The sequence below is a fragment of the Helianthus annuus genome, chromosome 8 (assembly GCF_002127325.2).
Source record: "Helianthus annuus cultivar XRQ/B chromosome 8, HanXRQr2.0-SUNRISE, whole genome shotgun sequence".
Taxonomy (NCBI): Eukaryota; Viridiplantae; Streptophyta; class Magnoliopsida; order Asterales; family Asteraceae; genus Helianthus; species Helianthus annuus.
The window spans coordinates 116,426,121-116,452,281 of record NC_035440.2 but is presented as its reverse complement, the minus strand read 5'-3'; the positions used below and the strand labels follow the sequence as shown (position 1 = coordinate 116,452,281).

General features: G+C 34.6%; 1 protein-coding gene across 1 annotated transcript; it reads left to right on the top strand.

Moving 5' to 3' along the window:
• The first annotated feature begins 12,994 nt into the window (after positions 1-12,994).
• Positions 12,995-15,175, top strand: LOC110886752 (protein MHF1 homolog). Its single transcript, XM_022134589.2, has 4 exons — positions 12,995-13,241; positions 13,323-13,394; positions 14,717-14,797; positions 14,879-15,175. Exons 1-4 carry the CDS (start codon positions 13,112-13,114, stop codon positions 15,022-15,024), a joined length of 429 nt encoding a protein of 142 aa, XP_021990281.1. The 5' UTR covers positions 12,995-13,111; the 3' UTR covers positions 15,025-15,175.
• The last annotated feature ends 10,986 nt before the right edge of the window (positions 15,176-26,161 follow it).

Here is a 26,161-nt window from a genome sequence, read left to right as displayed (position 1 = left end):
TTATTAATCGTCTAAGTCCGTTACACACGACCTAGGATATATTGCACATGATTCGATGTAAGTGTTTGAAATCAATTAGGGTTTATGAAAATGAAATCTTGGTATCGTAGTATTCATGAAAATGAAATTTTGTAATCATAGTATTCATGAAAATGAAATATTGTAATCATGGTATGTTCTGATTCATTCATGGAGTCTGTTAAGGATCTATCAGTGGGTAGCGAGCCCCTGACATAATGTACCATAAGTAAATAACCAAACCGAGAACACTTTGTTATCATTTGGGATCACAAAAGCACTCCACGGTTAACAACTAGGAGTGGGGCGTGCCTCAAGCCCAATAGATCTACACCTTTTGCACCTTGGTCACTAAGTGATTAATGGTTATTAATGTTATCATCCTACTTATGCACATTGATCATGTTATCTACTACTCCGTAACTAACATACCAATAGTTTTAGCATGTATTTCCCCTCGATGTTTTTGAAAACAAAACATTGAAATCAGTGAAAGGAGGGACATGAACTCACATGTTTGCGTTCCGTGTATTATGATATCGAAGTGAGCGTCCGTACATGTCAATAACCTACATGTGTACTAATCTCGTTAGACACTAGGTCTTTCGGACCTCGTACAAGTTGTTCATCTTGAATTCTTTATTATGTTCTCGTTTGTCATCTTTGGAACAACTTTGTATTTTAGAGCGTTGATAGTTTACTCGCTCGATTGTTATGTATAGACATATATTCTATACGTATTGAATTCATAAGCGTATTCATGTATTTTATGTGTATTGACTTATGTGTGAACGGGCTTCGTTCTTCAGATGTCCTTGTGCAGTGCACGCATGTCATTGAGCCTTTGCTCATGTCATTGGGCCGAGCCCATGTCATTGGGCCGAGCCCATGTCATCTATGTTATCGTATTTAAACCATGTTTTAATGTTATTGGGCCAAGCCCATGTCATTGGGCCGAGCCCATGTTATCTATGTTACTGGGCCTAACCCATGTTTTATTGTTATTGGGCCTAACCCACGTTTTATTGTTATTGGGCCGAGCCCATGTTATATTGTTATTGGGCCTAACCCATGTTTTATTGTTATTGGGCCTAACCCATGTTTTATTGTTATTGGGCCGAGCCCATGTTATATTGCCATTGGGCCCTAGCCCAAGTATTAAGGAATTTGGGCCTAGCCCATTACTAGCTTTGATAGGCCCAATTCTAACTTTAGGAGTCCATTAACATAATCTTGCAATTTTTACCAAAATATTACCAAGGAGTAAACTTTAAATAAGTTCATTTTTCCTATGAAAAATACTTGGTAATTTTTATAGTTTTCGACTTTCTGGATTCTTGTTATCGGTCACTTATATATGTGCTCGTTTTAACGTCTAAAATATGTTATTTTAGACTCGACTTTGTAGTAACTTGTTCACAATGTCGATACGCCCAATTTGTCGTCATCAAGTGTTATGTATTTCCGTTTCGGCCATTTTATTTAATTGTCCGATTTACTAACATTTCTTGGACCATGTAGGAACATGTATGTGTATTTATTTTGATCACCCTATAGGTATCTAATACATACACATATATAGCACATATACATATACTTGATATGTCCCCAAAATATATAATTTTTCTTACCAAAAATTATACTTATACATTGTTATATTTTTACCCATTTATTTTTGTAAAAATATAAGTTTAAGTTCATAAGAACTTCTTGAATATTTAAACCTTAAATATTCCCATCAAAGTTTCCATAATGACGTTAAAGACCACTAATCGCGTTTAACCTTGTTAATCACCCTTTAATCCTAAATTTAATCGCGATTAGATTTTTAGAAAAAAAAATCGTCATAGTTTCCCCTAAACTATGATGTTTCCCACGTTTTCAAAACGTGTCTAAATCACCAAATCAAGTTCCTAAATCACCACAATTTGCCAAGTTTCACCAAATATCATTTTCACAATATCAATCAACACTCTTTCCTTCAAATTTCTCATGAGCATTACTTATGTTAAATTTTAAGACTTTAAAGTTAATCACTTGTCAAGTTAATCCTTTACATAAACTTGATTATGCTTGTTTTATGCTTTTAGAAATCTCCAAGTCTTACATATTTCAAGTTTATTAAGAATACCAAGACTTTTTATGTAACACTTTTTATAAACAATTTTATATAAACTTGTTTCATGTAAAAACCAAGTTACCAGTGTTTTAAAAGTCTTGATTCAAGTTCATTCTCATGTTCTATCTTTCAAGCACACTAATCAAAGCTTCATGTATGTAATACTCATGAATTTGAAGGTGATGATCTTGTAGGATTTAAACATATATATGTTTAAATCACATTTTCAAGTTTATTATGGCTAGATTAACATATCTATGTAATACTACAACAAATAAACATGAAGATCATCATAAATCTCATCTTTCAATAACTAATCTTGACATAATCAACATAATCAACAAGATTACACTAACTAGTTGCACTAATCTACACAAATAACCACATAATAAGTTTAGATTAGTAGATTATTAGCTTTGAGATTAGGGTTTTCGGTGTGCTTTTTATTAATCTTCAAGATAATCAACTTGTACTTCTTAAATCTACACATAATAAGAAGCTTAAAAATGGTTAGAAGAAGCTTACAACTTTGCACAAGCTTAATGAGAAGATTAAAAAGAAATTAAGCTCCAAAGAAAGTCCTTAATTGAAACTCCATGCTTAACTCTTGCATTGATGACCTTAAAATGCCTTGAAAGTGAGTAATTATGGTGTTTAATGGTTATTTATGGTGGAGTTTGGGTGATTCTTCTTGAGCCGTGAATAAGAGGGGCAAAGATGGAGGTTTTCTTGCTTGAAATGTGTTATGAGAGGATAAGGAATGGTGTTTAATAAATGATAGAAAATGATGGTGCAAGTATGTAGTGTTTTCAACAACATATCTTCCATACACCATGCTTGAAATCTTACAATTTTCAATCAAATATTTAGTGGGTGGGACCCACTTTGACCATTTTCTAGAATGGGGGGGGGGTAAAGTGTAACTTTTTTTTATAAAAAGTCTTAAAAATCTAGATATGTTGGTGATTAAGTAAAGTATGGTGCTTAGGGGTTTAATTGCACCGTTAGTGGGTAATTAGGGATTCACAATGTTAATCAACATTAACTAGTTCACTAAACTAGTAGAAATTGTATTTCGACGCTTTAGATGTCTTCCGTTTGGTCCGTGGCGAGGTTACGACACTTTTGCGTCGTACCGACGAAGCTTTGTCGCAAGTTTTTATTCCAGCGTCAAGCGATGCATGTAGTGATTCCGAGTCCCAAAATAACCTTAACTAGTTCGCCAGTTTCTTCGTTTGGTTCTTTTGTGGCGAAAATATCGCTTGCTAGTTCGTCGGTTCGCTAACGAAGTAGTTTAATGAATAGCGATTTAATATGGGAAGCTTATGGTTTTGGACATACCGTTGATATCCTTAAAATGTTTTAGCGTGTTTTTCATCAACTGTCATAATTTCAGAGTCCCGGAAATGCTATAATACGGATTCGGACGCGTTAAAAATGTTATATTTTAGTCGAAACAGACATTTTAGTAATAAGGGCGTCATTCCGGAAAGTCTTGTATCTTTGCAAGATATGTTTTCGTATTAGTGTTTTCTTATAAAAAATGGACTCAGTTATGTTATCTGTGTGTCGTTTTTCATAGTTTCGATCTGTTTTCACGGTTTTGCTAGCATGAATAGTGTGACCGTGAATAGTGCGCGCAACACTTTCTACTAACACTTTTAGGACATTGTTTGATTGGTTTCGCAATATGACGAAAACTAACATATGTTTTAGCATTGTTTTCTAGTCCTAACACTGTTATCTGATTTACGACACAGTTACGTAATTAAATTACGCTAAATGCATGAGATTATGAAATAAAAATAGCGATTAGTTTGTACGAAATTGCCGGTTATTTGCCAGTTGTCACAAAGACCCTTCAGGGGTTTTCCTGAACATGAGACAACATTCGAAGTTGGGTCATTTTTCAATTCTTGCAGTCCCGATGAAGATTTGGAGGTAGTCTTCAGTACCGTGATGGTGTCTTTATCTGGGTTTGAAACTCGTACTCAACAATTTGTTGGGAGAAGCAAGATAAGTTATTGGGCTTGTAAGGTTTTGAGAGGTATTTTATTACCCCTGAAGCTGGGTTACCGCTTGAGGTACCCTGGTGAGTGGTTGGCACTTGGTTGATGAAATTAAGGTTAAAGCCTTGAAGGCTTTCTATGTCATCATCCAGCTTTCATGTGATGCAAAGGAAATGGTGCCATCATCTGTGTCATCAGCTAGGGCATAAGGTTAAAGCCTTAAAGGCTTTCTGATGGTACTCATAAAAGATGCCATCATCTGTATCATCAGCTGGGGCATAAGGTCAAAGCCTTGAATGCTTTCTGATGGTACTATATAAGGCAAGGTGGCCATGACTTGTTCCTACGAAATAACAAAGAGAGGAGGAACACTTGAAGCTGGTGACTGCCATAAGTGATCAATAGTGGTTTCATGCCCAATAGTTGTACCGCTTATAACGGGTTGGGAGGTAAATAAAGGAAAAGCGGTTGGACTTGTCCTCCCCAAAAGCTCAAGGGCTTGAATGGTTGGTCTGTCACACTAGGGCCAGCTTTAATGTAAGATGTGGCTGAACGTGAGCTGCTAAAAGGAAGAGATGGAGAGCCAAGTGATAACGAGGGTTCAGACTCCTCATAATTTAGTCTTATTCTTACCCTTTTCTTCCTTTCTAGGCCCACATGCTAGTTGAGAAAAGATCTCAGTTGTAAGAAATTTCTAGATACTCCCTCGGCTGTTAGATCTATGCGTTCCGGAGTACGCATTACACCGATTTGAGGAGATGCAACCCCTGATCGAGTTGGGGTTGGTGTCTGAAAAGAAGTGAATTCCGGGAACATAGTTCTCGGTGGAGTACTTCCGAGAGTAGAAAGAAATGTAGATTTGACTCGTGAGATCCGACCAGAATTTGGTGTTTAATCGTTGTTGTTAGGCACTTGATTTACCTGACCGAGAGACTCGCTTTCAGACATGATGTAAAGAGAAAATGGAGCTACACAACTGGTCTTTAAGATAAAGTAAGTGGCGTAGCCCCACGGTGGGCGCCAACTTGTTGATACAACAAATACAAGACCAAGGCCTGTAGCGATATCTCCGGGTAAAAGGGTTCAAGGTTTCAGTTAGCCTAACGCAGGTCGTGGGGTCCCCCCACGTTTGCAAGACGTGGAGAGAGGTTCACTAGCATTGTTGTTGTTCTCCTTAGATCCTGAACTGATTAGAAATCAGCCCAGAAAGCAATCGTTGGAGAAGATGAATTATTTAGTGTGAAGAATAGAACTTTTAAGAAGCAAGTTCTCATGGGAGAAGAAGAAGAGAAGCAAGTATGAAGCTTGTTTTCGAGAGGGAGAAGGAGAATTAGAGAATTGAGATAGGTTTCTGCTGATCCTAGAGTGTTTGATATGTTTGGCATGGGTTGCAATTTATAGGGGAAGAGGTTTCTCAAAGGAGAAACCTTTAACTAATGAACCTGGCTTGCAGTGAGGGACTTACCCTATTAGGGGTTGAAGGGTTTGGACCTGCGGACAAAAGGGTGTGCTCTCCCACATGGTTTGGTTGCGGCTGGGCAGGAGGTTCACACGCAAAGGGTGATGTGACAATGCTCTAACTTGTCTTTTTTACTGTTCATGACCGTTGGACCATTTTCGAACCTTTTAACCTTTTAACATTTTAAGTTGTTGTGTCTCTAATCAGTTTATTAAGGTTTGAGCTACCCCCGTCATCAGTACATGTACAATTATGTTCAATTGTGTTGTTAAATTATGTTTATTTAAGTTTGTTTGTTTGTTTATGTACGTTAACTGTTCGTTTAGGTTTTAAACGAACAAATATAAACGAACACAAACATGCCCATTTTCCTTATAAACGAACATGAACAAAAATGTGTTCGATTATATGTTCGTGTTCATGTTCGGTTAAAGTTAAATGAACGAACACAAACATGTCTGCATTCGTGTTCGTTCAGCTCGTTTACAAGCCTATTTTCAAGAGTCCGGCTTCCTCTGAGTTTCGTTCAAACTCCGCCACTACCTATAACATGGATTACCGGAAAGCCCAACCAGATTGTGAATGTATCAAAGGACATTTACTTGTATTGAACTTCATGAGCTATTACATTTTGTACTAAGGGGGTGTTTGGGGTTGAGTTTTGAAAATAGATTATGCGTTTTGGATAATCAGAATCAGATAATTAGCTGTAACAAAACGTGCTGCAGAAAGATAGTGTTTGGATTTGATTATGTTGTTTGATATCACAATAATCAGATAATCAACATTGTTTGGATTTGATTATGTTGTTTGATATCACAATAATCAGATAATCAACTATTTGAGTGTTTGGCAAGTATATATATTTCAAAAAAATAAATAAGTGAAAACGTAAAAAATCAGTTTTTGGATTATCACGTTTTCCTGCAGCAAGGGGTGACCTAATTATGGATTATCACGTTTTGAACTCTACAAAACGTAAAAAATCACTTTTTATTAATTTTTTACCAAACACTCAAAATAGATTTTTTGCCATTTCAAAACACAATAATCAAATAATCAGGTTGAAAACGCAATCCCAAACACCCCTTAACGTATATTAGATACACTATGCTTAAACTCTTTACATAGGATGTGTTAAGAAGTGTGGAGAAAGCTTGGACTTTAAAATAATAATTAGATGTCGATTTCAATAAAATAAAACGAGTTGAAATTTATAAACGTGTGTTAAAAACTGTGGGGGAAGCTTGGACTTTAAAACAATAATTAGATGTCAACTTCAGTAAAATAAAACGAGTAGCTAGAATTGTATTAAGAAAAAAAGATTTATTTGAAGATAATTGAAAACGTGATTCTGGGTTTGAGTATGGGGGGAAATGCAAACCGGGTCAAAGGAAAATTTAAAAAAGGTAGAAAAAGTATGTTTGGCTTCATGTCTTTGGTCATAAACACTGAATTCAAAACCCGTAGACTTTTAACTTATTGAAGACTTATAACATATTAAAGATATTTCTTTTTCAACGATAAATTTAAATCACTAACGTATTATTAGAGTATTATCATGTCAGTAGTGGAATCATTTGATCATATTTATTTGCATTAGACAATAATGCATATACACCAATTCCATAAGGAAACCAAATAAATATAGAAAAAACTCTCTTGTGAAAATCGAACCCAGAAATTAATGGTCACTAAGTTTTATCTCACCTCAAAATATCACTAGGCTATAAAGCCATGAGCATATTAAAGAAATAAAGATATTGATATGAATGACGGGGGATATCGGAAAAAAAAATTAATTGAGAAGAAAAAAAAATAGGTACAAATGTAAAATATTAAATAATTTTTCTCTCATTTCATATATATTTGACTAATTAATTAGCCATAAAGGCTATATTCTTTACACTAATATTTTTTCGTCTACACACATCATAGATTGTCATATAAATTTCGAAATTTATCCCGCAAATATTGAAATTTATACTACACATCTCGTCATTTATCCTCCACTCCAAATTAATTATTATTGTTTTTTTTAAAATATATATTTTAAAAATAAATTACAAATTTAATATAGTTAGCTATTAAAGAGGATAATTTCAAATTAATAATTTATGTAAGTTTATCAATATACACTCATTAAATACAAATACTTTGAAATTTATTCTTTTTTTTTCTTATAAAAATTTTTTCCCATTTGAACTCTCCACTATATTTGAATATATTAAATAATTATTTAATTTTGGATTTATTCATTTATTTTTAATGACAATCTCACTCACCCAGTAAATTTAGGGTATGTTTGGCTAATCTTTTTGAACAACTTATTGACTTATTGGCTTTTTGAAAAGTCATAAGCTCCAAAATGATGTTTGGTAATGAGGGTGTATGTGATGGGAAAAAACTAATAAGTCAATAAGTTGTTTCAAAAAGCTTAGCCAAACATGCCCTTACTATTAGACTTTACACTAGTGTCACACGCGACTAGAACCGATACCACTTAAGTGGACAACACCTTACTACACTACTTGGTACCACAACCGGACTAGAACCCGCACCACTTGCTGAATTTTTTATGACTTTTTATATTTATATATTGTAAATTAGCATTTTTTTGTACATAGAGGTGTTGTACCTAATGTTTGGAGGGGGGGGGGGGGGTTTAAAAATGTTTTTTTTACTTTTAACCCAAAACTTTTCACCATTTTCAATTTAACCTTACAATTTTTTTTACTTTCAACTTTGGTTCCCTATACTTTTCTTCCGCAAATTTTTTTGTTGTATGTTTCGTTCTAAATTTTGTGAGCTAATACGTCGCAACATGTGTGTATAATTCAACGTTTTTACATTTCGTTTTACGCTTGGTTCTCAATTTTACGAGTTAACACAGCGGAACTTGCATGCGTGGTTTAATGTTTTTACTTTGATTATTTTTCCCATTTGACAGGTTTGTCATAACGTGCGGATCACAGATCGACTTAGTTGTTATTTTCTGTTTTTACGTTTTGACCTAATTTCTTTGCATTAACACGCAACTTTAGTGTTGGCGGTTGCTGATAGAGATGTGGATTGGTGCTATTTGACATGGTTTTACGCTCTCGCCGCAACGCGGGGGGTTAATACTAGTTATTAAAGTTTTTTATCAACACTATAATCATATGTGCTTTAAATTGTGTACGTTACTCATTTATTTGTAAATTAAATTTCATACGGACTTTTTTAAATAGAGTTGAAACCTCAATGTGAATACGTGATACAAACTTTCAAAGCGAATTGAACTAATAAGTAAAAACCATATATTAAAAAACAAGTTACCGTTCAAATGTAGGGAAAATTATTTTTAAAATTATAAAAAGTATAATTTAGAATTTTGTGGCACGAGTAATTAAGCATTTTGTAAAAATCAAATATAGTTTCTTCACTATTGTAAGCATTTTGTAAAAATCAAATATAGTTTCTTCACTATTATGTTTATTTTGTAGAACTTGATATAGCTAGACAATACGACGTGCACAGAACATTTATTTGTTTCCTTAACATACCTTTAAAAAAGTTTTTTCATATAATTCATGTAAAGGTTTACGAACAAGTTTTAAAATTGAAGAGATACGGTCCAAGACGTTCTATGGGTCCGGGTAAAACCTATATCTAACTTGCAACCTAGACAACTGGCCATGACAAATCATCCACATGGCCTACCCGTCACGTGAATATATGCCAGCACGAAGGATACAAAAGAGACAATATGCAAGCGACGTGTAGCCAATGGTGGTCGACGATCATTGTACCAAGTGATCTCCCCTAGTGGTTATCGTAGAAGAGATAGGAGGTGCAAGTGACATTGAAATCTGATCAATCGCACGTCACAGATACAACAAGGACATCCTGAAAACGACATATAACTAATGAAAGGCCGCGAACACAAACCCACCTATGCGGACGCTAACAATCGACACAGAGGGGACCAAATGGATATTCATGATACCAACGTCTCTTCCAATCACCTACCATTCCTTCGGCTATAAATACTACACTCCATCAAGGTGAAATCGAATCCATGCTATCTACTCTCACTTTCACTTACAATTACAATTTACTCTCTAAAGAGTAACACTTATTCTCACGCTAGAGTGTGGTTACCAGAAAACCCCTCACCTCTCCTTCTTGTAATGACTAATGAGTCTCACGATGTTCTTAGTTTTACAAATTCACTATAGTATAAAATTTGTGAAGATCTAACACCCTATCTTTATTAATTTAGTTTTAAAGGATTTTGCGTGGAAAAGAGTTCCTATTTTTTTATATATCCAAGGAAATATAATCTCGACCTATTGATTTTATAATCGAGAAAGCTTTTAAATAAATCTCATATTTTAAGACTTATCAACTAACGATTGATGCTATACGCTCAAATAAAAATAAAGTGTACATTTGTGGTGTTCGATCCATAACGTGCCATCCCATGATCATATGCTACCTTCAAAGCTTTCGCTTGTGCTTGAAACAATCTGAATTAGCACGATGTCTCATATTCATCGTACTCCATTATTGTCACAATCTTGGTCAGTGCCACACCAAGATTAAATTTTGAACTTGCTCTGATTCACTCATAACCTGCAAACCAGCTTTCATAAGCTTTGTCAGTGTCACATCCGTTTTCGAAATATAAGATTATAAAACTTATAATTACTAAATTAAATCCAAATTATCATTATCATCATAATCAAGTGTATAACTTGAGTTTGATCATTTTCATCCGTGACTTGCTTATGTACCGGTGGTTTGTCTATGGACACCAAATCATTCTTAGGGAGTGTTTGGCTTAGCTTTTTGAAACAACTTATTAACTTATTGCCTTTTATACAACTAGAGTAAAACAATTCTCAACCGTATGCCACGTCAAGCTAAAAAATTATTGATGCTGGAAATTGAACATGAAATCGATGGGAAACGACGACCTGAAGTCGACGGCTGCAACATTGATCTTCCTCATCTGCCTCCTTTGTGATACGGCTGCAACATCGATCTTCCTCATCTGCCTCCTTTGTAATACGTTTGCAGATCTGAAATGTTTTCAAGAGAAAGGGGTTTGGGAGAAGAGAAAGGGAGAATACGTTTGCAGGTGTGGGGTTTTAAAAAGAGGTGAGATAATCAAACACTCTTTTTATTAAACTCTGCAGATATTTGGTCCACATTTTCTCGTGTAGACGTTTGCAGATGTGGTCCGCAGACTGCAGACCTAAAAAACAAACACTACCTTAATCTCACTCTTTGCTTGTTTATGTCATCACATCAAAGTAGCATCAGATAAGGTTTTTAGAATAACCACATATCAACACTAGTTTGCGTTATGGTTTCACAACTTAACGATTTTTTTATGTCGTATCCATATTACCCAGCATCAATATAATACAAATATAATGGACAAAAACTGTATTTTACCCATAAGTTTATTTAAAAAAATTAATAATAGTTTCATATCAAATTTATTTGGTTGATAATATAATAACTATCTTTAATTTAATTAAAAAATAAGTATTCACAACTAATAAATGACACGTGTTTTTCATTATTTTTTTTAACTGTATAGTATTGAAACATATAGATTCATTTTTGGCGTCTAATAAGTATTTCATAAAAACCCCGAAAAATAGCAATGCAAAGAAAGGCTAATCCACAAATCCAATAATATTAGAGATGAGTAGCAATAGTCGTTTGATATATACATTTTACATACATTAGTATGTTATATATTATTTTGGAATATTGTATTTTAATAATCCCAACTATTCGCCGTTAGCCGCCAACAGTTCCAACTTCAAAAATAACCACCGGCAGCCATAACTATTAACATATTGGCCACCAATGGACCCTGACAAGCAGAACCCTAACGCCGCTAGTCTCTGGAAAACCGTTTTTGGTCAGAAAAAGGTTTCTAAAGGTCCGATCTAAGGTTACAAAGAGGTTTGAGACGAAAATGTTGAGTTTTCCGGCCAAAAAGTTGAGTTTTCCGGCTAAAAAGGAGTTTTCCAGCGACTTCAATAATTGGGATTTTTACTAGAAAAAGATTTCTAAATGTTTTTAATAAGGTTAGAAAGAGGTTTGGGACGAAAATATTGAGTTTTCCAGCCAAAAATGAGTTTTCCGGCCAAAAACATTTTTCCAGTAACTAGAGACTAACAGTGTTAGGGTTCTGTTAGTCAGAGTCCATTGGAGGCCAATATGTTAATAGTTGGGACTGCCAGTGGTTATTTTTGAAGTTGGGACTGTTGGCGGCCAACGACGAATAGTTGGGATTATTAAAATCCAATATTCATATTATTTTTTGTGATATCAAAATTGTTTTATTTTTTTGAACTGTGAATTTCATGTATAAGGTTACCACACTCTCCAAATTGGAGAGCATCGTATTGCCTCTCTTTGGCCAGACTATGTTGTCTTAACTAGGTTCACGCTGGCTTCAAAGTTTGACCTTTTTAAGCGTTCCCCATGAAACCATACCATCGATTGCCACTTGACAGTCGTTGTGCCACCATAAAAGTAGAATTCTCTGACGTAACACACGGTAGGACGAAAACCCAGTTGGGCACACAAGGCCTAATCTAAATCTTTCATTGCCTATATCCACATCAATATAACACAAGTGAGAATTGAACTTGAGTCTACACTAGAAAACCCAAGTCTCCTACCACTATGCCACAAGTGGATAAAAACCCTAGAAAACTCACATAAATTTAATATGTAATATGTTTAAACTTCAAATCACATAAAACTTTGGGCGTATTAACTTTTTACGACTGTCTGGCAACTTCTGAATGGTTAAGTGCTGAACTAGTAAGAGGTCTGAACCATTAAGGGACTGTTTGCTCTTAATGGTTCAGACCTCTTACTAGTTTAGCACTTAATGGTTCAGACTGTTTGTTTCACGAGCAAATGTCTATATAGTTCAGACATTTGCCTCTGAATGGTTAAGCATATACAAAGTCTGAATGGTTGAGACCTCTAATCTGAATTGGTTAGATATTTGCCTCTAAACGGTTAATTATTATACAAACTCTTAATGGTTCAAACCTCTTACTGGTTCAGACCTCTTACTGTATCAGCTCTTAATCATTCAGATGTTGCCAAACAACCCTAAGTGTTGAACCAGTAAAAACTATTAAGAGTAAGTATAATGCTTAACCGTTTAGAGACAAATGTCTGACCAATTCAGATTAGATGTCTTGACTATTCATACTCAGTCTAAGTCTAATGCTTCACCATTCAGAGACAAATGTTTAAACTATTCAGACATCAGACATCTGCCCACGAAACAAACAGTCTGAATTATTTAGTGCTAAACTAGTAGGTCTAAATATCAAGAGTCCCGTTAAAAAAAGTTAAACAAATAGAACAATAAACAACATTTTTTTTGGCGCGAAACAAGCATTTCGTCTTCTTCTCTTCTTCTACATCGAATAGATACTCTAGAAACCCTAGAAAACTCACAAATCCGAGACTGTAATGGATCCAGTAACAACGGAGGACTGTTTCGACGTAAGCGACACAGAGAAAGAAGACGATGAAGAAGAAGCCACTGCTCATCTCAGAGATCGGTTCCGTATCTCCACAATCTCTATCGCAGAATCCGAAGGTGTGTATGTGTTACTGTATATCGCAACATTTCTCTTAATCGATCTCATTTTCATTCGATTCATTTCTTTGTTCGGTACAGCTAAACGAAACAACCTGGAGATTTCTCAATCAGTTATCGTTTGCATCTCTGATTTGGCCTTCAAGTATGCCGGTATTGTTCCAGATCTGTTTGTTTTGTTGATTAATTTAGTTAGTTTGTTTGTATGTAGCGGTTGGAATTAGGTAAATGTAGTTGTAGGAATGTTGACATTGTTGTTGATTATTGAATTTAGGGCAGTGTTGTCAAAATTGGGATTAATCGCTGATTAATCGGTATTCAATAGTTTACCGATTAAATTTCACCTAGTCGGACCTAAAACGGTGATCGGTCCAAGCCAGTCAAATTTCGGTCAAAGTCATCAGTCAAATTTTTGTTAAAATTGGTTATAAAACTTTGAAAATGTTTGTATATATGTTTAAGTTTGATAAATTTCGTAAAAAAATCCAATCCGGATTAGTTCTGATTAATCGCTAGTACTCTATCGCCTGACTAGCGTGTAGTGATAGTTACAAGTTAAAACCATGATTTAGGGTTTTGCTAGTTTAGTGCATCATTATGTTGATAATATGTGATTTGAAGTCTACAATTGAAATGAATTCTATGTTCTCTTTTGATAAATAACTTTATAACATGGAGTTTAATTAGAAAAAAACAGGAGTATTATGATAACAAATATGCAAATTTGAGTTGTCTTAGGGTTTTACAGAGTCTTGATTTCTTTCATTTGACTTCAAAAGTATTAAGACAGAACAATTGATCATGGAGAAACTATCATAAATATCCAGATTGTTAATTGATGACCAGAATCTGCTACAAAATGTAGTTATACTGCAACTTATTTCATGGCAGTACTACTACTAAATTATACTTGATTTATTCTTTCACTCTTTGAATTGATGCTAGTTTGTAAAATGTAAACACAGGGCTTAGTAGTTAGGTATCAACAGGCTTGTAGCATGGTGGTACCAAGGAGTGTGGTAAGGTGTTGCCCCATAAGTGGTGCAGGTTATAGTCCCACAGTCGACATAGGTGTAAGATTTAGCGACTATGTGAGTTTGTCATTTTAAAAACGGAAAGCTGCAGGATTAGTGATTGTGGGTGCTTTTTATATCGTTAATATTTTGTTAGTTTCTTTTTGTTGAAGCTTTGGTTTAAAAAAGCGCGACACGCTCCGAGACATTTAGGTCTCAAAAGCTCAGGTGAGCACATCATATACGTGAGGCGTTGCTCTATGTAAAATTAAATATCTACAACCAGAAGCTGTGTCTTTCTCATTTGTTTGTCTTATCAATCTCTTTATCAAATAAGGCTTTCATGATTTTTGTTTTTACATATCCTAATTTTGACCCAGAAGTACATGAGGCACCGCCTAGTTGTACCGTGAGAAATTAATCTTGGACCTTCTACAATGAGTGTTTTTCCTGTAACTGCAGAACAGTTAGCTGATGATCTTGAGCTGTTTGCACATCATGCTAATCGAAAGATTGTGAATATGAATGATGTCATTCTATCTGGTATGTCTATCAAAGCGTTCTATAAATTATAGGACTCTACATTCGTAGTTAGATAACTGGAACTGTATGATTTGGTTTTAGCACATAGGAACAAACATTTGGCGGATACATTGAGGGCGTTTTCACATGATCTAAAAGCAAAAGAACCACACTCTGAGAAGAAGAGGAAGAAAACTTCAAACAAGGAAGACAAAGGTTTCCCGTCGGTACATCACATCGATCCTTAACTGTCATATGAAGATTCTTGAATATTTGTTTGTTCAAATGGTTTTTGTTCACATGAAATGCTCATCTTGTGCATAACTCATTGTCTTCTTTTGTTTACATGTCAATGTGGGTGACTCTTTGAATTATATAAAGAGAAGGGAAGAAAGGGTATATGTGTGTGTGGTGTTCATTCATACTTCATAGTTTTTGTTTATGGTACATATATATAATTACATACTCCAAAAAAAGGAAAACAAATATATAAATATTGCAGGTAAAAGGACCTAACCGTTGAAGCGTTAAACCACGAAACTATGATAACTGAACAGTCCGGATATCTAAAGTCTAAACTGGTCTATTTGCTTGGTTTGGATGGCTTTGACGGTTATTGAACATTCCTAAAGGCTAAAAGCTAGTACAACTAATAAATATTATGTAATACTTACTAAAAACTTATACAGAAAGGTCAGTGAAAGAAATATCGATTTTTGATAAGTTTTTAGTAAGTATGAGGGGATGACAAGAAAACTATGATTTATTAGTTGTACTAGTTTTTAAAGTGAATTTATTTTCTTATACATGTCTCTTCACTTTAAAGTGAATTATTTTCTTAATGAACATGGGGGATGATAAGAAAACTATGATTTCATTTATGATACATGGTAAGAGAACACATAATGTTAAAATTTCATATAAGATCAATATTATCACACAAACGTGGGCCTTAGCCTACGTGAACATGGATATACTTACATAATCCAATTATCCAACAAATACTTTTGATATGGGCTTATATCTTATGGTATTGGGTTTGATGAGCCTAAAAATATAATTTGACAACAGTCATGTTCATCTTTTATTGGATTTTTGGCCTCGTTGTAACATAGGATTGATAGTTATGTGAATACGAATGTCAATCTTTATGTATTAAGTTATGCCGGGGTGTTCATCGGTTAACTGAATGCAAAGTTAAAGGCGGATTCTATTTCGATTCGGTTTTGGTTTCAATCTGAACTGTGAATATATCTGGTTCTCATTATTATTGTTTTGGTTAAAAACTAACAAGAGGGTTTTAATAACCAAAATGAGAAAGTGAGGTGAAGTGTTTGTGAAAATAACAAGTTTGGTAATTAGGATCCTGGGTTAACCAAAATGAGAAAGAGAGGTGAAGTGCTTAGTGTAGAAAACAATTTTGAAGGCGAATAAAGGTAAAATGTGATAAGATAAAGATGAATGCAATGCACAACTAATGACACATGGGAAAAACCTCCTCTTCTTCTTCTTCTTCTTCTCCGTGAAGATGATCTCTGACACAAAAGACCCCAGGAGCTCGAAATTACACAGCTTCTCTTTATTAATAACTTAAAAAGTACAAATGTGAGCCTTGATCGATCGAGAACTGATGTTTGTAGTGATTGTGAATGTGTTCAGTGTGAATGTTGTACCTAAGTCGATTAGAGCAAACTAATTTATATTTCCTACAACGCCTAGTGGATGGCCTAATACGGAATGCTCGTGAAGATTGTTGAAGAAAACGTGTGAAAAAGAGCTTGAAGGCGCCAACGGTCACTTGCTTGGTCTTCAAGAATCCCAGGAATCCTTAGTCGCGTCAGGATACTGCCGTATGCCAAGGACATCAGGATCCTGAGCATAAAAATTTCACCCCTAACAATTATATATCAGTTTATATCATGGGTTTGCTATAGTAACATTTTGTTTTTCTTTTCTTTTTTTCATTTTGTATTACATATTGTGTTTTGTTCATTTAAATCATCAATCGTAGCCTTATGCTTTAAATAACTTGTATATCGATTGTCTTTTTGTTTTTCTTTTAAATTTACAAGGGTTTTAAAGCTTTAGTTTTTTATTATTAAAAATAGTTTTGAGTATATTTTATTTTTTTTCATTGTAACTTTTAATATACACAATCGGCCAAATTTATGCTATTAATGTTATTTTTATCATTGCATGTTTCCATTTCAAATTTGTTAAAAGTCAGGCCAGCCCGTCGCAGAGCACATGTGTAACTCACTAGTTCAAATGAAAGCACATGTGTAACTCACTATTATATACGCAGAACAAAGCAAGATAACAATTAGCTAACTATGAAAACATCCGAAACAAAAGAAACCATCCATCCGAAACAAAACTTGCGGATGAACACCATACATAACTTGACATACGGATAAACGAAGACTAACACAACCCGAATTTTAACTAGTTGATTGTTTATCGGTTCAAATTTTGGGTTTGACGGGTTCACCGTTTTATGAGGGGATGTACAAATAGGGAAATCCATAGTTCAATATATATAATTCAGGTTTCTAGGTTTTAATGGTATTTTTGAAGATGGTTCGGGTAAAATTGTGGCATGTGATAAACCGAAAGAAAAGATAAAGATTTATAAGTCGATAAGAGAAGAAAATAATAAATATTAGTTTGTGGTTTAGAGATAATTGTTAGTTTGAATTAATAGGTTTATCTTGTTATATTATTTATCGGTTAATTAGGTATTAGATTTCGTAGTTTAGAAAGTAATTAGTTTAGTTGAAATAGATGTGTTAGGGTATGTAATTTTTTGGTTATTTTTGTTTTGGTTCGATATTAATAAAGGAGAAAGAGTCCTGATCGAGCTGATCATAAAATCCTTGTGTGCTTTACGATTTTGATCCCATTATTTCTAACAAGTTTTGTAAAATTGATTATTTAATTCCGTACCTTATTTATTTATTTGATTGACTTAAATTACGACAAATCCGTCTTTGGCGGGACAGTTGATCATGCGATCACACTCGATTTTTCCATCCGACAACACTCGGCCATTTCGGATCGGAGCAAGGGAGTGATAGATAGGCGTGTTTCTCAAGGGAAACAACACCTTAACTCCAATTACTTTGCCAATTGAACACGACCCTTCCATATTTTATTTAATTGGTTTAAACAAAAAATAATCAGGGAAAACTTGGAAAGTCTGAGTTTCACTTAAATCCATGTACTTTATTTTTGTTAATTTAGTCTTATGATTTATAAAATATATAAAAGGTCATTTTTTAGGGTGGAGGAAGTGGTCATCAACTAGTGAGTGTTTAAACAATTTTCTAGTCAATAATGTAATGCCATGTCAAGTCCCCACTCCATTCTCTATTTTGCACTCAATCACTAGCAATGGTCAAACACATGGGTAATCTATTTCTTTTTTTATATAGGTTGGGTGTTATAAAAAGTCGAAGTCGGTTGTGAAGCTTGGGTGTGAAAATATTTGTGGCGAATTTTTTTTATATAGGTTGGGTGTTATAAAAAATCGAAGTCGGTTGTGAAGCTTGGGTGTGAAAATATTTGTGGCGAAAAATTAGGTTGGGTGTTATAAAAAATCGGTTGTGAAGGTTGGGGGTAAAAAAATTGAGGTTGAGAGTTTGGTGAATATCCGTATGGGGTTTGAACCGGTGCACTCGTGCTCTAGAATCACCTTGTCTCGTTTGCGAAACCTTTTTTTCTTGAGTCCGATCCTCGGCAACCGGAACCTTTTTCTTGGGTTCACCTTTGTTTTGTTTATCCATGATGTGGTGTGGGTGTAGAATTTTTTTGTTTAGAAAGAGTGGTGTGTAAAATAAGTTAAAAAGTGTGGGTTAAATAAAGAAAACAATTTTTTATTCAAGATAAACAATCATTTTATTTAATGATAAACGGTCAAAAAATTTCAACGGTCAAAAAATTGTCCCTCTTTCACTCGGTGAGTATACACCGCTATACCCACTCCCCGATCACTGATAACACCCCGGCAACACATCACCCCTCGGTAAACTACCCTCCCCCCACTCACCGAACCCACTCCGCCCACCCTTATAAGGTAAGTGATTTGTATATCACAAATATCATTCACACAACATTAAAATGTTTGAAACTAGAACATTGACCCGCCGCGAGTTGCGGCAACGTTGAAAAATTAAAGCAACTCGAGTTTATACTGTTAAATATTTGACATGATCCGTTTTCGAATAAAACTTACGCCAAAACATAGACGAACTGAAAACAGACATAAAAATAAGTACGAAAACGTATTATATTTAACCCGAATCATTACCTAGAAAAATTATGTCAAAACGTAAACCAACTTGGATTTATACCAAAACGTACTTATAAAGAATGGTACCGCGCGTTGCGACATTGTTGAAACATAAAGTAACTCGAACTTTTACCACCTAGTGAAACGTATTTGATTTTATCCGACTCGACAAAACATAGATCAACCTAAAATATACATAAAAAAGATAGAAATAAACACGAAAACATATTATATTTGACCGGCGTACATGAAAATAAGCACGTAAAATTCGAAGGGATCAAAATAACATTTTACACAATTTTTTTATAAAAATAGAGCGATGTAAATGACATGTTGAGAGATTGAAATAAAAAAAAAAAACAAAAGACTAAAACAAAAAAAACCCTCTTATGCCACCATGGCTACAGTAAAAAATATCAATTCACAATTATTATTTATTATTTATAATAATTTACCATGATATCTTTTAAGTATAAAATATTAAAACCTCTTAAGTATAAAAATATTAAGAAAGAAAAGTAAAAAGTGGAAGTACAGAATGGGAAGATGAGAGTTGGCGGAGACTTTCTGTTAACCAAGGTCATGGGGTATGGGATTTGGGTTGGGGCGTGGGTTGGGAGAAAACGCCAAAGCCATCATCTCAGGTGGGTTTGGGTTGGGGCGTGACCCTTGGGGCTTGGCTTTCAAGCCGGGCGTGGGGCAGGGGAGCAAGCTGACATGGCGGGCTGTGAATGACTCATTCAAACTAGCCGTTGGGGGCTACTTTTAATTTTTTTTTCCTTTATAAATACCTTACAATATTTAACATTTTTCTCACACAATATCAAACACATAAAACACAATCTTGCCATGAGTTCTTCAAGTTATAGTGAATCGTCATCATCATCTGACGATGGTGCGGAAATATTTCTACAAACGATCGCGGCGGTGGTGAAAGCTATCGTGGAAGACGAAGACGATGAGGAAGAGACTCAACAACCTAAACGGAGGAGAAGGTACATCGCTCGTGAACGGCACACCGCTAATGATTTGTTGGTAAGCGATTACTTCTCAGCGGAACCTAAGTATGATGAAAAAATGTTTAGGCGTCGTTTTCGTATGAGTAGAAACTTATTTTTAAGGATATCTAGAGATCTTGAGGAGAAGTATGTTTATTTCCAACAAAAACCCGATGTAACCGGGCAATTAGGATTTAATACGTGGCAAAAGGTCCAGATGGCTGCACGTAAAGACGTCGAGCGAGCATTCGGTGTTTTGAAGAAAAGGTGGCGAATATTGGGAATGCCTTGTCGACTATGGGACAAGGATCAGATTTGGTGGAACATGTTTCAAGGGATATATATCACAACCTTCGATCTGATTTGGTGGAACATGTTTCAACGATTCCCGGGTTCGAAACCAACGAAGACGACGAAGAATGATAGTTTTTTATTTTGATAATTATTTTGCATGTTTATTTTGATAATTATTTTGTATGTTTATTTTAATAATTATTTTGTATGTTTATGTAGTTTTTGGTTATATATATATATATATATATATATATATATATATATATTATAAAAAAAGCTGATGTGGCTTGGCCACGCTAGCCAAGCCACGCCCACCATACCCCCTTCAAAGTGGGTTTGAAACTTGAATTTTGAAATTACACGTGTCAACCGATGCCCCAACCCAAGCCCCACCATACCCCACAGTCTTAAAACAAATTATGGGCCATTCAGATGAATTCTTTGTTTGTAAAACTTAAAGGGTTTTTTTTTTTCTTTTTTTTCTTTTCTTTTCTGTTAACCACATCAATCATTCAACCTGCACCACAGACTCGTGCATAGTGCGCCATCAAAACGCCATATTACGCTAATTGCCTTCGTCCCAGGAGCGTCGGGTGCCTCACATCTTCCTGTTTTACACTGGGTGTGCCTTTTTATATAGGAATACATTCCTATATAATTTTTTTTACTTGTAAACCAACTCAAACTTTATCATTCGACCTATGTGGGACAACCTTAATTTCGATAGTTTACAATTTTAGTGTTCCAACCACACAATTTAGAGCTTCAATATTTGGTTCATATTGACTCCATTTTGGAAACGACTTGGTTTGTTGTGATCTTCTCACATAATAGAAAACAAACACTTTAAATAATAATTATAATAATATCAAGGAATAATGGATTTTAATAATGCAAAGTATTAGCCGTTGGCCGGCAATGGTCCCAACTTAAAAAATAATCAGTGGTGGTCCCACATTTTCACATATTGTAAAATAACAGACCTTTACTAAAAAAAAAAACTTAATTTCTTTTTGTCCCCTTATCGTTTTTAGTAAAGGTCCATTAGTTTACAATATATGAAAAGGTGACACCACCACTGGTTATTTTTGAAGTTGGGACAGTTATCGGCCAACGACTAATAGTTAGGATTATTAAAATCCATTATTTCTTATCTCAAATATAAATAATTATTTGTGTCAAAAATTTAGTGAAAAACACATTTTTTTCACAAAATTTCCAAAGGGACTTAATTATAAGAGAAAAAAAAACTAGGGACTTAATTATAAGAGAAAAAAACTTAGAAACCGTATGCTTTGATGAAAGCAAATGTTATATTCAGAATTTTTAAACAAAGAATGTTCTGGTGATTGGTAATCAACTTGATAGTCTCTATTCCTGTGGTAGTTTTTGTGTTTCTGACATGGTGTGTTACGCTAGTTGTGATGTTAATATGTGGCATGCTAGACTAGGACATCCTTCTAAATATTTTTTGTATGTGCTAAAAGATACATTGAATTTTAAAACTAGTAACAATTTGTCTCCTTGTGAAACTTGTCATAGGGCTAAACAACATACAAAACCATTTCCATTAAGTGATCATAAGTCTACATCTTTGGATGAATTAATTCATCTTGATGTGTGGGGTTCCTATAGGGTTCAAAGCACGGATGGGTTCATATATTTTCTTACCGATGTTGATGATTACACTAGAATTGTGTGGGTGTACCTCATGAAGTATGAAGATGAAGTTTTTTATAACATTAAAGGATTCTTTAATTTGCTTAAAATTCAGTTTAATAAAACTGTTACAACTTTCAGAAGTGATAATGGAACTGAATTCATAAATAAGTAAATGAGTGATTTTTGTTATTAATGTCATAGTTCATCAAAGTCTCGTGTTCATACACCACAACCAAATGGGGTTGTTGAGAGAAAGCATAAGCATATTTTAAATGTGGCTAGGGCGTTAATTTTTCAAGGGAGATTTCCTCTTAGATTCTAGTTTGAATGTATTCTAAGTGCTACCTACTTAATTAACAAGACTCCCTTTTCTGTCTTAAAAAGGTAAGTCTTCTTATGAACTTGTGCATGGTTTTGAACTTGTTTTGAGTGAGTTTAGAGTTAGTGGGTGTCTATGTTTCAGTACAGTTTTGAACAATTATGATAAATTTAAAAGTCATGCTGAAGAATGTGTTCTAGTTGGTTATTCAAATGAAGAGAAAGGGTATAAACTTTGGAGTCTTGATCAAAGGATGATGTTCTTTTCTAGAGATGTTAGGTTTTATGAAAATGTTTTTCCAGTTAAAGAAAATCTAACATTGCCTGATCTAGACTCTGTTCCCGGTGTTACTACCCTATTTTTTATTTTGTTTAATCAAACTAGTACCCAAAATTCTAAGTTTGTCTCTACTCCCAATGATGATAACATAAGTAATGAGTCTCAATTCTCCAGTCATTGGTCTCAGCAGTCAAATGATGAGTCTAGTTATACTCTAGGTGGGGATGTATTGCAGCAACCTAGTATTCCAGACTCTAATTCTTGTAGGGCTGAGGATGACATAGGAGTTGAAGAGAATAATAATAATTTTGAGGGAGTTGGTCATGACCAGCCTAGCACGGTTCCAAGGAGGTCTACTAGGAAAGTTAAGTTTCCTACTACACTTGACGATTTTGTGGTTGAAGGTAAAGTCAAGTATGGGCTTGAAAAGGTCTTAAATTATGCTAACTGTCTCTTAATAATCTTTGCTTCTATGCATATTATGAAACTAAAACTGATAATAATTTGCCTGCTATATGATGTAAGTGGATCTATAAAATTACATATAAGAGCATTCACATCCAACTCCCTATTTTTACCCTATATTATACTAAAAATCACTATCTTTTCTATCTTATTTTCAATTAAATAATACTTTTTAATATTTTTATCATCACATTTTCTCTCTCTCTTCCACACACTACCACTTTCAAATTATATTAAAAAATTATAAAGGATGAACAATATCCCCTCAAATTTATAGATGAACAATAATATTTTCTCTCTCTAACTCACAACCACTTTTCATAAAATAAAAACACCCTCGCATAATTTGGGGGGTTGGACGTGAATGCTCTAAGTCCACAGGAGAGATAGAAAGGTACAAGGCTAGACTTGTAGCTAAAGGATTTAGTAAAAAAAAGGTATTGATTTTTCTTACCTTTTAACCTGTTGTGGAAGTGGTTACTATGGGGTGTGTTTTATCTCTTACTATGCATAATGATTGGGATTTGTATCAACTTGATATTAACAATGTTTTTTTTTTTGTATGGCAATCTGAATGAAGAAGTTTACATGATCTTACTTGATGGTTATAGTTTTGATTAGGGATCTAAGGTTTGTAGGTTAAAAAAATCTCTTTATGTTCTTAAACAAGCTTCTAGAATGTGGAATAGAAACATGTTAATGTGTTCTTAGAATTATGTTTGAACAAAAGTAGGTGTGATCATTCCATTTTTGTTAAACAAAAGATTACGTGTTTATACTTCGTCTTGTGTATGTGGATGATATTATTATCAGTGGTAGTTGTAATGCTGAAATTGTAAAATAAAAACTTACCTTAAGTCAAAATTTTTGATAAAATATTTAGGAAAGTTGCAATATTTTCGTAGTATTGAACTTTTGGAAAGTCAAAGTTGGTTACGTTTGTCCCAAAGGAAGTACATCTTGATTTGCTTGCTGAATTTGGTATGATTGGTTTTAAACCAGCCAATAGTCCTATTGAGGCTAATTATGTTTTGACCCATTTGTGTGAAAAGAATAAGGGTATATTACACTTTTCGTCCTTTATGTTTGTATCTGATTGCAATGGATGACCTTTAACTTCAATAATTACAGTCATAATCCTTTATTTGTAAAACCCATTACACCTTAGGTCCTGTAGCACTAACTCAGTTAAAATTTTTAGTTAAGTATGACATGTGCAAAGGCACATAAGGGTGTTTCAGTCATTTTACCATTTTATTTAACAATAAATTTATAAATAAAACAAAACATCTCTATTCTTTTATTTAAAACCCGTTTGTTCTTATGTTCTTCTTCTCCACCTGCCACCACCACATCACCACCATGTCCACCTCTGCCACCACCACGTACACCTCCCACCTACAATGTCTTGCAAGATATTGCCCATCACAATCTATAGAAAAAAAAATATATAAAACTCATTCTTATCAACACTCCTTACAAATAACCAAAAATTAACTAAAAACCACACTCCCTTTTCAACAACATACACTTTCATTGAATCCACAATTACCCTTTCATCTACGGTTACCCAAATTAAAGTTTAAAAACAAAAATACAACAATTTTACCCTACATTCGACTAAGAGATAAGATCTGTACACATGAATATAATTTGAAGACAACAATTTGACCCAAATTACAAAGCAATCAGATGCTCCTTATTTGTACAACCCCCAATCCAGACACAACCTAAAATCTTTCTTCTAAATCTTTATAGTTGCTAACAAAGCTCCACCGCCGTCGTTCAAATACGACCTGGTCACCGTCACCATCTTGTTGCATCGCCACCGTTCTGATATGACCGGAGAAGAATACAAATCTGAAAGCTTTGAAGTCCACTCAACAACACATCTGAAAGCTTCGAAAAAACAATATAGATCTGAAAGCCGATGGGTATGATGGTGGTTATTTGAGATGACGGTCCGGATCTAGAGTTTATTGGTTGGAACACCATCATTTTTTTACAAATTTGTTGGCCAGCGAGAGAGAGAGAGAGAGAGAGAGAGAGAGAGAGAGAGAGGAGATGTAGATGGTGCCGGATTTGTTGGTTATTCTGACGCCCGGTGGTTACAGGCGACGGTGGTAGCCAAAGATATGGTGGTGCTCTATGTTAGAGAGTGTGTTTTCAAAAAGATAGGGTAAAAAGATGGTTTATAAGGGAGATGAATCAAGTGGGTAAAAGGACATAAATGCCCTCATATGAGGTGCACGTGACATAACTTAACTTTTAAAATTAACCAGGTTACTGCTAAAGGACTTAGAGTGTAATGAGAAATAAAGGACTGTGACTGTAATTATTAAAGTTAAAGGTCATCGATTGCAATCCGATACAAACATAAAGGACGAAAAGTGTAATTTACCCAAAGAATAATCAGGTAATTTAAAATAACGAGTAAATTACATGTTTTGTCCTTTATGTTTGTACCAAATTGCAGGCGGTTTCCTTTACCTTTAAATTTGACAAGTTTTGTACTTAATGTTTCAAAATCCTACACGTTATGTCCTTTAGCACTAACCTAGTTAGAAGTTTCTATTAAGTTATGTCACATGCTTAGCACACGAGGGTAGAACAGTCATTTCCCCTCCCCACTTGTGTTTCCCCCTTTTAAAACCCTAATAACACCCCAATTCATGGTTTTCCTAATTTCTTCAAGCCTTTGCTTTCACCACAGCAGTGAGAACCATAACCTCAGCAATGGCTTAAACTTCCAAAAAAATGGCCACCACTTCCCCGCCTGAAGACTGAACCATAACCTCAGCAGTGGCCTAAACTTCCAAAAAATCGCCACCACTTCTCTGCCATGAAGCCACTTCCTTCTCCTCCGCCATCGCAGATGTTGTCGAGGATTGGACCACCGATCCATCTGTTGACGATCAGATTCGCCACCGCGGTACTGCTGCTTCCGTCGATAACTCTACTCGTCCTGTCATTACTCAAATTCCGCTGCTTCCACTGCTGCTAAGGTAGTTGTTAGGTTATTAAGTGACCGTATAGTTGTTAGGTTTTGATTTGTGATGAAGTGTGTTAATCTGATG

Bases quoted from the DNA above. Each gene is read 5' to 3' on its own strand.
- LOC110886752 (XM_022134589.2), top strand. From the start codon at position 13,112: ATGGATCCAGTAACAACGGAGGACTGTTTCGACGTAAGCGACACAGAG. The intron at 13,242-13,322 runs GTGTGTATGTGT...TGTTCGGTACAG, and splicing joins CTCTATCGCAGAATCCGAAG to CTAAACGAAACAACCTGGAG. The intron at 14,798-14,878 runs GTATGTCTATCA...ATTTGGTTTTAG, and splicing joins GAATGATGTCATTCTATCTG to CACATAGGAACAAACATTTG.